Here is a 14,321-nt window from a genome sequence, read left to right as displayed (position 1 = left end):
ACAGCTCTCAAAAAAAAAAAACCTAAAGATAACACGCTGTTAAAATTACAGTGATGATATCTTAATTCAGATAGTGAACTTTTTCATGGTGCTTTAAAGGTGCCCTTAATTCCAACGGGTGGTGGATTGGCAGGACCACTGAGAAATGTCTTAGCTTCTCAAGCAAGCTTATCTCTGAGAAGTACTCTGGCTAGGGTGTGAGGAGAAAGTGACCAGTCAATAAACAATGGTAGTTATTGAAAATTCAAGAATGGGAATAGAAAAGGAAACAGGCAATAAGAAATTAAGAACTCATTTAGTAATGAGATAGTAAAGCACCTCTTATTTTCCTGTTCTTCCAGCTGCTGCTCTCATATCTATGAATACTGACCTAAGTGTCCTGTCTAAGATGGGGTGCTTGAGGTGCACTCAATTTTAAGAGCAAAGCAACACCTTGAAAGTTTTTCTGACACTGTCAAATAAAGCATCAGTCTCTGTAAATAGTTTTTAACCTGAGATTCTGATCGAAAGAAAGGGAGCTTTCCCTCCAGTTCCTAGGAATGTTTTTGGGTTCTTTCGTGCATGCTTGCTTATCTTTTATTTTAAAAAGTTTCCTTTTGCACTATGTGTTATTATCAGTAGCATGAGGAAGAATCAGCAGTGTTCATGTTAAAGGTCACGCGTGCCACGTGGTGTGGATATCACACCTCATCTGTGGCATGAGAACCTCTTATCTGAGCATATCATACCTCCTGTGTTTCACCACCACCTCTTTGGAAGCAGTACTTCTGAAACTTATACTAGTGCCTTGCCCTAACATTGTAATAAAAGAAAGATTGTATTAAATGTTTTGTTTTGTTTAAATCCTCAGAGTAACTGTGGTGAAAAGATCCGTATTCGTCGTGTGCTGATGAACTCTCCACAGATCATCACCATCGGCTTGGTTTGGGACTCAGACCATTCTGATCTGGCTGAGGATGTGATTCACAGTCTGGGAACTTGCCTTAAACTGGGAGATGTGAGTTTTTTGTATTTTGCCACTACCTACAAAGTCTCTTCTGGTGGTAGTCTAGCGTAGCAAATTGAGAAAAGTTGCCAACTTTGCCTTTTTGGTGTCAACTTTGCCTTTTTGGTGTCTGGAAACAGGAATAGGGGGCAGATCTGGTCTGCCCCTGCATACATTGCAAAACCTGTGAGCTGTCTATTCTTGAGTTTCTGAAATGTCTGAAAATTAAAAATTGTGTCAAGTGAAAGGAAATTTTGGATTGGGATTGTGCTATTTCTATGAAAATACATTATATGCTCTTTCATTTTGAAGGACAGAAGTTTGTCTTCAAGAGAAATAGAAACAAAATGTATTTTGGTGGTGTTGGAGGTTGTTTTCTTTAAATTCTTCGGCTCTTCTTTTCATTGAAGCATATGGTCCTAACACTTGAGAGTTATTTGTAGCTGAGCAGTCTCTAAAAGGTGGTGGATGGCACTGTGTGATTCAATAACAGACTGAACTAAATACGATCCAGAGGTTTGTCCCCTGGAGAATTCATTTATTCAACATTAGCTGATGTTTTAGAGCTGAATTATTGGCATACCAAACTGTAGCTGTGTCTTATTTGTAGCACTGAGATATTACATAAAATAATTAATGTATACACACACATATATATTTTAAAAAAAGCATTGGCAGTGCACAGTGTACCAAAATTAGGGTGAGTTGATGGAAATGTGCTTACAAAACAGTGTGTTCCTTGCATAGCAAAGCAGTAATGCACTAAAAAGTGAGACCTGTGCATTTCTAAATAAAATGTGGTCGATTAAATAGAAAATTTTTTTTTCTGTGCTGAACTCTTTTGACCTACTAATGTTTTCAGTTCATCTTTTATGTGGTGTCATAAATTGGGCTTTGCTGAAGTCAGAATAAAAGACAGCTGTTTACTGTCCAAACTGCTTTGTTTCTACAAAGAGGAGTGAAAGTTTTAAACAGCATTTGATATAATCAGCAAACATGACACAGAGAATACAGATTTTTCAAAATAGAACCACACTCTAATTCTGAAAAGGTATTATATCCTCACTGTAAGTGTATTCCTTCAAGTGACAGCCACAGGCTCCAAGTCCGACTCAATTCTTGAGCATCTGGTGAGTTGGTAGGAGTCTGTTTCTAGTCTGTGTCTCTGTGTTGGCTTAAGCATTGCTTAATTACTTATTTAATGGCTTGTTTTCTCTATCTTTTGAAGTAAAAACCTGACATCCCTATAATACTTTGTGGTCTTTGAGTATGAAGCAGTATGCACAATTCTGGGCATTTTATTAATTTCTCCTTTCATTTTTATTACCTCCCTTTCTGAAGCTCTTCTTCAGAGTAACTGATGACAGAGCAAAACACTCAGAGCTGTATTTGGTGGGAATGATCTGTTACTATGGAAAACACTACTCAACCTTCTTCTTCCAAACTAAAATCCGCAAGTGGATGTATTTTGATGATGCTCATGTCAAAGAGGTGAGAAAATAATGATTAGGAAAAATAATTGCTAAAAATTTGTTAGCTACTTGTGTGTAAATCCAGACTGTTTTCTACACTTTTTGAGAAATTGTCGCTGGTTTGCTACTCAGTCCATAAATTTGTTGCTCTTTTTTTCTCAGCAAAGTGAAGTATTTTCACAAAAACATACCTGGAATCTCAGAAGACCTATTCTTAGTTCTGTTCTGTTGGCTGGCAACCTTGTTTTTGTGCTGCTGTTTGAAAACCTACGGTTTGGTTGTGCACATAGCTAACATACACCTCCTTCCCTCACTGACAGGCAGTATAGCTGTTTGGTACCTGCTTGAGGACTCTTTGCTGAAGTGTTTAGGTACCAGTGTTCCCCAGTGCTTCTGCCAACAACAAATTTTTCGCTTCTTCTGTTAGTGCATTTTCCCCTTTTCACCAAGCATGAGGTCCTTGACATTCAAGATAGCAGTGCTGTGCTCTTGACACAATTACTGTATCCCATTAGTTTGGCATTATTTCATACCACTCTCCTTTTTCCCTTCTAGTCATGGAATTGCAAAGATGAGAGAGGAAATTCTGTGCTGTAGTCATGTCAAGCACAGTCTGAAAGGGAAAAAACTCGCATGCATTTGTTCAGTCACACCTCTCTGCAGCTAAACTCTGCCAAGGATAGGTGCTGCAGTGCTTTGATAGAATACTCCTGTGTGGAGCAAATTTGTTGAAATAGATGTTCAGTGTATCAGGTGAAACCTGTATTAGTACATGGGGAAGCTTTTTGAGATTAGTATAACTGTCTGAATTGTTGCCTGGCCTATCAGTGGTTTTATAGCAGCAGAAACATTCACACACTTCAATGTTTAGCTTTGACTCAAATTTACTGTCATGCTGTCTTTGATTGTTTGTTTTGGTTGTTAACAAACTCTTTTTCTTTTTGACTTGTGCAAAGTTAGAATGTTTCAGAGGATGAAAAGTCTTTTATGGGAAAAAAATCTGAAAGGGAAGGATTATTTTTGTAATCAAAATTTTTGCAGTAATTGTAATTTGTTCAGTCATAAGATGCTTTGATTTTAGTTGAGTTGTTTCAAGAGCTTCCTTGGTGAGTCCAAGTCAATGGTGGGTATAGACGGAGTTAAAGAAAGTTGGTGGAAAATCAAACTCTGGGAGAATTACAAGGGGAGAAAAGAGCACTTACCATAGAAAATTATGACAGAAAATCTTTCTTGTGCTTTTTTTTTATTGTTGTTGTTAATTTAGATTGGTCCAAAATGGAAAGATGTTGTGACCAAGTGCATTAAGGGTCACTATCAGCCTTTGCTGCTGCTGTATGCAGATCCAAGAGGAACTCCAGTGTCAACACAAGACCTGCCCCCTCAGGTGGATTTACAGCACTATGGCAGGACTTGCTACGACAGTGAGGACTCAGGTAAGCAAAGCAATCTGGACTATGTGCTGTAATGCTGTGTGTGAACAGCTTTTCTTCTTTTGAGTCTGTCGTTATTAACAGGGGTCCTTGTTGCTTGTCAGAGCTGATCAGGAATTCTGAAGAGGATTTCCAGTGTTCCATCTTTGAACCTCTCTCTTGGCCCAAGAGTGTATTGTTGTTTGGGTAGTAATCTTTTCCAAAAATGTTAGGAGAAAGAAACTGGGCTATTGGGGGGAGGAAGAGTGAAGGACCTGGTATGGTGTGGATGTAGCGAGGAACAGTAACTGATGACTTCAGTGACGGAGTTCATAAATTCATCAGCAGTTTTCATGGGAAGGGAATGAGACCAGAGATGTAGGAACACAAGAAGTTAAAGGAAGCTGCAGAATTAAACTCTGGAGGGAAGTTAGGGAAAAGAAATATTAAAGGAAATCTCATAAATTAGTCCTCTTCTAGAACAGTGAAGGGATGTTGGGGGAAGGGGAAGAAATAGTTTATTAGAAGTAGAGAGATGGAATCAGTGTAGCTTATCTTTAGCCTTTGGCTTGTTTTTTACTCAGATAAAGCTGTGCAAGAAGTATCAACTGATTTGGAGAAGATTGAAGGGGAAGGGATGGGCAAATACTTATGCCCATAGGTCATGTTTACTGCTTCATTTCTCATGGTCTGCTTTGCATCAAAAAGATGTACAGCTGTAGATATGTAGCACTTAATGTCTCAGAGACCTTTAAGACATTGCTATGTCCTGTGTTCTTTGTGTTAATATGAGTCTGTTGAATTGGAAAGGTGTGTCCAGATAAGGTGCTTTAGAGGTTAGAACTTGGTCTGCTCAAGGTGTCGACAGTAGTCTGAACAGGCTGTTGGTTTACTGAAGTTCTAAGTAATTTCAGACATTTAGTCACACTACGGGGGGGGTTGAGGCCTCGTTTGAAAATGAATAGTAAATTCTGAGAAGGATATGCAATTGCAGTGCAGATAGGATGGAAATAAAACCTGGGTCTAAGTTTACATTGTAATGGCTTTGCAAAAGAAGACTGTTTCAATTTCTGTATGTGTGCAGAGAATATCCTTGATTAAAGGTGGGTTTATAAGTTGCCAAGAACAAGAAAGTGAGTCTAAAATCAGAAATAAAACCTTCCAGGATTTTTGCCCATTATACAACAATATTCCAGTGTTTTATGGTCTTCCTAATAGTCTAGCTAATAGCTACCTCTAAAACCCCTTAAAAAAAAAAAAAGGCAAATAGTAACACCAGTAAGGCAATCTCCACTACTCACTTGACAAGATGCCTTGCAATTTATAAGCCTGTCTTCCTGTTCTGAAAAAAATGGGAGGTCTGGAGGAAGACCTTTAGTGGTTTATATCAGATGTGAGCACTTCTGCAATCTTCAGGTCAATATACACTCTAAATTTGTCCTGCTGAGCTCCAGGAAATACATAGATAACCCTTCTGCTCATTGTATCTGCAGTATCTAATATTGTGCTTTAAAATTACTTCTGGAAGCTGAATGCAAAAACTATTAAAAAAAATTCAATTATATATGTTTTTATATATTTATATATATGTGAGTGTTTCCTTTCAGATACAATTATCTTACTGCAGAAATCTGTAGTAAGTAACTTGCTCTTTCATTTCAAGAACACTTGGTGAGTCCTTAAGACTTACTTCTATAAGTTCAGCATCACTCCTGGGATGTTTAGCATTGATACCAAGTTCTTTGATACCAAGAGAATTTGTGAGGTGATATTGTAGGTTGAAGTGCCAGAAGGAATCACACCATCTACATTTTCCTGTCAAATTGAAGTGAATTATTTTTTAGCCTTGCTGATACTCAGACTTCTAACCTCATATATCTTTTTCTGAATGGCCTTTTTGTCTCTAATAACAGCTGCTTCTGGATTCTTCAGTGTTATCAAATGTTCACAGCCTATAATTCATAGACTAACAGAAATGGCTTATTCTTAAGTTGTTGATCACAATATTGTACCTGAGCTCGTGTCAGTGGCATCTGATAAATGATAAATAAATCTAATCACATCAAGATGTGATACTTCAAACGATGGAGGAAAGATGGTCAAAACATATGGTAGGAAATGTTGTGAAGCTAAGTGCAAACAACTCCTCCCAATGTTTTCGGCTTCCTGTTGAATAATGACTTCAGTTTGCAAATTGTTTTCTAGTACTCAGTTCCACAGCACTGGTTTCTGTTGCCTACATTCACCCTTCTTTCTGTGACTGTCATCTGTTAACAGCTGTATTCTGTATTTCTTTAGAACAATGAGATTTTTAGCCAGGAAGGAGATGGGGGGAAGTTTCTGACTTCAGAAGTTCTGTGGCATCCTTAAATAGGACATCTAGTACAGGACTTGTTCTTACTAAAAATGTGAAGTGCCCTCAGGCTGAGTGTTTGCAGTTAAACATAAGAATTACTTCCTTCTTTAATATATTCTTTAATTCTCCACTGAGAAATGAGTGTGAAATGAACATCCTGTATATTAAGGAGACCAGCAGACTTCAAACTGTTCAGATTTTTTACTTTCATGTCCTGAAAGTGGTGGGAGGAGGTTGTCTTGTCCTCATCTTTTCATTTCAGGAATTACTGTGCTGATGTTGAATCACGATGCTTCATTCTTTTCAGCAGGGGATCAGTGTTAGCTTCTTGAGAAGGAGCAGGTTACTTTGCTTTAGATAATACAATTTCAGTATAAAGTTTTACCAGATAAGCTTTTGATTCATAGTAGATGAAAGATGTTAATTATTATAACTTGTGATGTTCTTGTTACCCTTATTAACATTTTGTACTTGACTCTTTTTCTAACTTTGACTTCCCCTGAAGCAGTGTGTTCCATATTGTAATTGCACTTGGCAGCGTGGAAAATTAACGAACAATAATTTCAGCATGGCACTAACGTGTACTTTCAGTCCAATGGATGTAATTTAATTTTGCATGTTAAAATAGTTGGATAAATTCGGAGTTACCAGAGAAAGAAATAAATGTTTGCAGAAAGAATGACATTCCTTTCCCTCTTCCAAAGGAGAGGACCTTATCCACAAGCTCTGGTGTCCTTGAATCTGAGTTTGTGTGTTTGGTATTCTGTTTTTCCAGTTAAATTCTATGTAGTTGCCTCTGGTTTTTAGCCTTTCCTAACTTTTATAATAGCTGAAAAAGACTGAAATTTGACATTGCTTCTCTCCCCAGGGAGAGAACCTTCCATCTCAAGTGATACCAGGACAGATTCCTCTACAGACAGCTATCCTTATAAACAGGCACACCATGAGTCTGTGGTCAGTCACTTCTCCTCTGACTCCCAGGGGACTGTCATCTACAACGTGGAGAATGATGCAGCTTCACAAAGCAGCAGGGACACAGGTAGCAGATATTGTTACACCCGTGTGATCGTTGACATTAGATACAATGACTGCAGTGGATTCCAGTGGAAAATCTATATATACACAACCTGTAACAGAATAGTGCACAGTGTTTAGTATCCTAAATGTTTTTGATGTGTAGTGAGCTGTTGGCATTCACCAAAAAAAGCATAATTTAAAGGTCTTGTTGGCTTTCATAGACTTGTATCTCTCCGGATGAGCATTTACAGGCGTGTTTTTCTGTTATCCACAATACTACCTGCTCTCTTTGTGATACTGTTCTGTAACTTGGAGTCTGTATGGTGCCATTGTAGGGTTTGTTAAGTGTTGTGTGTGCTGCTTACTCACCGATGGGCAGTTACTTCATTTCAGGAGTTGCAGCTCTCTGGAAAGGTGCTTTCATCACCAGAATCTCTCATTCTTGGGCACTAAGGACTCTCTGTGTAAGTGGGTGTTGGTAGTATTTGGTGCACCAGGGAGGAGCATAAGATTTCCTGCCTGTGCCTTGGAACCAAGTTAAGTTGGAATACACGATGAGAAGACAATCTGTATATATGTTCCTTTGGGCAGCTGAACAGTCTGCATGAACACTCTTTAGTTGAAAAGAGGTTAGCTGGAAGTCTGAAAGCTTAGATTTCCTCTATTATTCATGCCCAAGTGACGCTAGTCAGCCTGATTCTGCATACAGTAACTTCTAGCATCACTTCTGAAAAAGTGGTGCATAGCTTAGTCAGATTTCTCCAGCATCAGAAATAAGATCTGCTAAGTGTGTTTGAAAAGTTACTGTATTGTGCCTTAAATAGATTTTTCTAAGATGTGAGAGCTGAATCAGCAACTGTTTGTTGCATCAGTGTCAAAACTATCATACCACTTTGTCCTTTTAGTTGCAAAATTGTTGCTCTCTTGTATGTGTAATTGGTTCATTTGAAACAATCAATGGCACTTCAAAACCTGAACATTTTTTTTCACATTCTTTGATTCTTCATTAGAAGTTCAAGTAACTGTAATACACAGGTTAAGATAACCCAACAGTACTTCTAATGTTTGAGCAAATACTTAATGCTGCAAGGTCTAGTTGTAGTCCTAGGTAGGGTGTGAGAAAGAAGAGAAAGCTGGAGCAGAATTTGTGAGCAGTGATGAAGAAACAAAATCAGAGTACAAAGAAGACAAAATTGAAAATGCTAGTGGTATGTTGCTTAAATAGTTTGCCAAAGTGGCACAAACATTATTGGATGGGGTTCCTCCCTGCAAATCTTGCCATGCAGAAGTTGGAAGAAAAGGAGAGTGAGGGGGATGGTTGCAAACTCGTAAGCATGAAGTTCAGCATGTGACCTTTTGTTCTGTCATTTTTAGTGACTTTGTCCTTTTCTTTTTCTTTCTTCTCCCATTGATTCTATCCTGTGTTATTCCCTTCAGCTTAGCCTGTCTCTCCACTTAAATTCAGTTGTCCTCATCTTCCCTGATTCAGCCTTAGTGGTACTCAGTCTGTCCCCTTAGCTAGACATCTGTCTGGGTGTTTCCCCTCTTTTTTTACCTACCCAAAACCTTTCCAAAAAAATCAGTCTGCCAACTCATACAACTGCTCAGTCATCAAATGCTGATCCGTGGGGCTATAAAGAAGCCACCCACATTGACCTGTCAACTGAATCGTTCTGGGCAAGAGCAGGATTCTTCATTTAATGGCCATTTACCCACTACTCCAGCCCAGAAAATTATGGACCCTATCCCACATCGTCCTCCGGGGAAGGACCACCATTGGGTCGTATGACCTCAGGCTCCCGGGTACTTCAGAATGGGGTCAGAGGAGAGGCTGCATCAGCCCTCTCTTTGCTCCTGCCAACCTGTGCTGCTGAGAAAAATGTGCGTATTCTAGCTGCCCTATTCATGCAAATGAGATTTCAGGGGGAGGGAGTAGGGGGTGTTCTGTCTTAACCTGTTTGGTCTCATTTTCTTCTCTGACATACTCTTAAGACACACACACAATTCCCACAAAATCAACCTTTTCCTTTGAATATCACTGTTTGCTTATGAAACCATCCCAGCTCTGGAGGGTGAGGTATTTAAGTGATACATTCAGCAAGAGACACCTTGGAAGGGTATCATTGGGCACTCAGGAACCCTGGTTTGTTACACTAGTGAATTTCAAAAAGTGAGCGTAAAGTGTCAGCTAATATTCTTGGAATTTTAATTCCTATATTCATGCGTTATTTTGGATTTAGTCTGCTTCAGGGAGTTCAAGTAAAGACAACAAAGCCTGTGTCCTGCAGACTTTTGGTTCTTGGCATCTCCTCCATGGCCGTGACAGTGGGACAAAGAGGAGAAAATACTCATGCAAAGCTAACAGCCTTCATTCTGCAAGGCTAAGCTGGACTCAAAGTAGTCTGTGCAAACCCTAAACTAGCATTGGTGGCACTAAATATTGTCAAATAGTTTGTTATGGTACTTGAGGGATGCTAACCCGACAGGTTCAAGTGCTTAACTAGAGAAGTTGTGCACGCTGAGGTGAAACATAAGCCTCTTCTGTCTTGGGAGGAGACACTATAAGCTGTAAGATAATGCTGTTCTTGCAGCATCTTAAAAGTTGTGTGACAGTCCATGCTGTGACGGGAAGAAAAATTCCTCCAAAGCACAGACTCATGTTCAGTCACCTAAACACTACACATTGTCTGTGTTCACTGCCAACATTTCTTTTACTTCCTTAGTTTGTCTTATGAAATCTTGTTTTTAAAGAATTTGGCCACAAAATCACTCTCTGCTTTGCAGATGAATAGAAAAGTGAGCTGTGTGTACCTTGCTTTCTGCTGTTTTGGATTCCTTCCCAATCATTTGTTGTAGTGTCTTTGTAGCAATTGTAGTTGAAGTGAATTGTTTTTTTAACTGTTGAAGGTACAGTTTTGTGTGTAAAATCTGCTTTAAATGTTACTGATTTTTATGTTAGTGTCTAGAGAAGGGGGAAGGCTCGGGAGAGCCAGCTATGTAGTCTGGGGGCTGTCGCTCCACTGTTCAGTACTAGGGAATTTTCTTTCCTATTATCCTGTGCAAGGTAGAAGTTGGTGATATAAAGGCTACAGAAAAGTCTTTATAGTTTATTCATAAATTCCCTTCTTATCCTGCATCTCTGCTTGGGACTACTCACGTGAGTAAAGCCACGCGTGTGTTTGTGCTTGCAGGTTTAGGATTGTGAATGTGTGACAACCATACAATTAAGAAAAGGCAATACAGAAAACTTGTGATGTCAGATACTCATAGCTCACATTTGATGTGAGGAAATGAGGAGTAAATTGTGTGCAAGAGAAAATACTTAGCACTCAGACAAAAGCACTAGTAAGGGAATGTGGTTGTTTGTCGGCTAATCCATGTTCATGGTTTGTGTGTGTGCTCTTAGCTTGTGGCAGATGTGAATTAGCTGGCTTAGCCCTTGAGAGCCAAGTGAGGCTTCTTCACTGTAGACTAAGCTAACTCAGATGACTTAGCATTTGCTACAGGCGAAGAGAGTGTAGATGGATAGTTTGTGCAGAGCAGCTGGTGATGTGCGGTAATTTATTATTAGATGGTAACTCGTTGATGTGTTTGAGTCTTTATTCAACAGAGTAATGTCAAGCAAGCTGTCCTCAGGAGTTTCATGTTCATGGTCATTAAAACTGACAGCAAGAAAGTGGTGTCCTTAGCCTATTAGAAGACAAGGCAGAGAAAACCTTTTCTTCTCCCTGTGGATAAGCTGTCATTAATCTGAGTCCTTGGAGGGGCAGTATTGCTCTTTTGTGACCTTAAAAATGGAATATCCTCCCCAAAACAAAAGCAAGAACTTATGGATACGAAAGCTTAGCCAAACCTGCCAGTTAGTATTGGAGTGCCTGCAGCTCCTGAGGAGGAAGAGAGTCCTGCTTCTATTAGCACAGTGAACACTTGATCTGAAGGCTCTTGTCATCTCTGCTGTGTTCTTCTGTCCTTCCAGGCCACCTGACTGACAGTGAGTGCAATCAGAGGCATGTTTCCAAAAAGGGCTCCCTGGCAGACCGCAAGAGGAGCTCTAGTCGGTCTCGGCGAAAAGGAGATGAGGCTCAGTCGTCAGGATACCATAGTGAAGGCAAGAGATATTACTTTATTCCAAATATATTACTATCTCTTAGAATGTTTTTAAGGTCCTCAGTGTGTACATGCATTTCCCTCCTTTCCCTCCTTGTTTCTTCCATCTTTGTGTGTATTTAGTCCTGTCTTTGCTTTTTACTTGGGTTTGTTTGGGGGAGTGTTGGGGTTTTATTATTATTTTGTTGGTCTGGTTTGTACCTTTCAAATTGTTCATGAAGGTGCCACAAGTAGGGCTGCTAGCTTAATTGAAGTTATTTTCGTGTCTTTTTGCTGTCTCTATAAACTGCAGGAGAAACCTTGAAGGAGAAACAAGCCCCCAGAACTGCCCCCAAACCATCCAGCAGCACCAGCAGGCTGAGGGAATTTAAAGAGACAGTGAGCAATATGATCCACAGCAGACCACAGCAGATTTCTCAAGCCATCCAGAATTCCCCTCGTGGAGGGAGTAGTGTGGATCAGGCAGAAACACGACCCTCAAAAAGCCTGTCTGCACACACTCGAGACTGGGAAGTGGAGAGTACCAGTAGTGAGTCTAAATCCAGTTCCTCTAGCAGGTACCGGCCAACGTGGAGACCCAAAAGAGAGTCTCTGAATATAGACAGCATCTTCAGTAAAGACAAGAGGAAACATTGTGGCTACACTCAGCTTAGCCCCTTCTCCGAAGAAGCAGGTAGGAGTTTGAGAAGAAAGATTTATTTTAGAATGTGTGGAAAGTGAGATTTTGAGCATGGAATGTAGGTCAGTGGTGAGTCGTGTCCGTGAAGGCTTGTTTCTGTGTGGGGATTCATACTGCATGGGTGACTTCGGTGTGCTGCGTTTCCTGTGCAAGGAAATTATAAGGGAAGCATTACTGTCTACCCTGCTTAAATGGGCACAGGGCTAGAGTGCTAAGTGTCTGGACGTTCATCCTTTGGAGTGGCCTTTCGTATTAGTCTGGTTTTTCCTCTGGCTCATGGTATTTTGACATGATGGCTCAGACCATGGTGCAGTCAGTACCTTGCGTATCAGCTCCGAGTTCTTCTGGTGAGGCTAAGAGCCTGGGAGCCAGTGATTTTTTATCTGGGACCATTTTACACTATAGAAGCTGTGGAACTTGTACATAGAGACTTTGTCCTTGCCTGTTCTGTTTTTGAAGGTAATAAAATCTCTTGTGAACCACGTTTCGCAATCTTTTTGCTGCCCTTGCCCCAGCATCCTGCTTCCCTTTTCCCAGTCTGCAAATGAATAAAATAGCTCTTTTTCTCCCTATCAAGAGGAGGAAACTCCTGAAACTGTAATGGGTGTGGAGAGCAGACATTTACTAGTTCCTCCATCTTTTTGGTGTTATACTACTAGAGCTGCAGCATTCCCATGTCAGAGTGCTTGAGGGACAGTGTGTGAGTGAGAAGAAGGGGTTTGTGTGATGGGTGGTACAGTTGTGGTTAGTGAGGATGCTGTTTCTTAATTTGGAGACCTGAAGAGAGGGAGGGACACATGATACCCTAGAAGGAGCTAAAGGCTTAAAAGAATTGGGAGGCATAAAGAAATATGTATAGGGAAGGGGAAGAGGACACAGCTTCAGGGAAGGAAGGAAGGAAGGAATGCAAACAATCAAGTAGGAAGACAGTGAAATCAGTAAGGAATAATTTAAGAAAAGAATTTTTTTTGTCCTCTATGGACCAATGTTACATAAGGCTCAACAAAACATAAGTGGAAGAATAAACTATGTAAAAATAGACCATCTGAAGTAGATATGACAGAGTACAATAAGAAATATCAACTGGAAATACAGTTGGGTATACTGTAAAATTATCTTGTATGAAGACAAATTATTATGGGAAGAGAGGGATTTTCTTTCCAGACTTGATTATTTACCTTGGGAGAAATATGGTAAGTTATGCTAAAGGGGGAAGATTCAAAAATAAATTTGTTGAATAGATTATTGCATAATATTGCTAGGAATGCTGTAATGTATTGGTTTTCTCCTGCTTAATATTGTGAGTTTTACTCTGCATTAAGGATGGTACTTCTGGTTTAACCATGATTGAGAAGCTGACATGTTATGGATGTTTTGCTGGTATTGAAGCTTGGGTCTTCTACCATGCTATGTTGTTGTGTCTTGACAGGTAAAGAACTTAATGAGAATGAGGTGAAGGAACATGCTGTTCATGAAACAAGGTCAAGCCAGTCAAATGTCAGATACAAGCGTGGTATGCTAGGCCGGGGCACCCAGCACCATATGGTGGATCAACATCCTCATCTGATCCAGAGGATGGAGTCTGGCTACGAAAGCAGTGAGCGCAACAGCAACAGCCCAGTTAGTCTGGACATGCCTTTGTCTGAAAGCTCAAGCACCCACAGGTAGATTTCAACAAACTTCATGATCTGAATGATTGAAGCCTTGATATCTTTCTTATCGTTGCATAATGGTGTAGAACATTTTGTAAATTGCAAAACAGTGCTCCTAGCTTGTAGTACAGCTTGTAATACAGGGGAGTAATAACAGGGAAGTGGGAACCTGAGTGAGTTTGATTCCTTTTCTTGTCAGTATATTGATAGCTTATTGCTAGTGAGGAGAAAAAGAAGTGAGGCTCAGTTGAAAGAGTAGCATTATCTAAAATGTATCTGAAATAGTTGTGCCCTTAGTCTATGATTTAAAATCTCCATTAAACTCTTCAAACTCTGTGCTTGTCCTTTGAGTAGCTCACAGTCCTTTTAGTTTCAGTTAAACCATTGCTTCATAGGAGCCTTTTACAAAACAAGACATCAATAATCTTACAAGTTTTCAGACACACTTGCAGTATTTGTATGTAAAAATAAATAGGCAGAGCAGTGTGTTTCTCTCCGTTACTTAGGAAGCTTCAGGCAACCACAAACTGGCAATGTTTATGGCCAGAATAGTAGATTCTCAGCTTTAAGAATCTGTTGAGAACAGCTCTCAGACCACAGTTTTAATATCATTGTATACTTTTGTGGAGGAGAATACAACTGTT

General features: G+C 39.8%; 1 protein-coding gene across 1 annotated transcript in view; it reads left to right on the top strand.

Annotated features, from left to right (window-relative positions):
• Positions 1-850: 850 nt before the first annotated feature.
• The window catches only part of USP54 (ubiquitin specific peptidase 54), a gene marked incomplete at its 5' end in the record, with an annotated part of 29,769 nt that continues 16,298 nt past the window's right edge, over positions 851-14,321 (top strand). Inside the window, 7 exons of the mRNA XM_009083052.1 lie at positions 851-997; positions 2,327-2,476; positions 3,722-3,890; positions 7,091-7,261; positions 11,216-11,347; positions 11,639-12,019; positions 13,455-13,689. Of these exons, the coding sequence (XP_009081300.1) occupies positions 851-997; positions 2,327-2,476; positions 3,722-3,890; positions 7,091-7,261; positions 11,216-11,347; positions 11,639-12,019; positions 13,455-13,689 (1,385 nt within the window). The remainder of the gene's footprint in view (positions 998-2,326; positions 2,477-3,721; positions 3,891-7,090; positions 7,262-11,215; positions 11,348-11,638; positions 12,020-13,454; positions 13,690-14,321) is intronic.

This window comes from Acanthisitta chloris, unplaced genomic scaffold, assembly GCF_000695815.1.
Source record: "Acanthisitta chloris isolate BGI_N310 unplaced genomic scaffold, ASM69581v1 scaffold21509, whole genome shotgun sequence".
NCBI classification, from domain to species: Eukaryota; Metazoa; Chordata; class Aves; order Passeriformes; family Acanthisittidae; genus Acanthisitta; species Acanthisitta chloris.
Note: the sequence above shows the minus strand (reverse complement) of the source record. Positions and strands in the feature narration are given on the sequence as shown.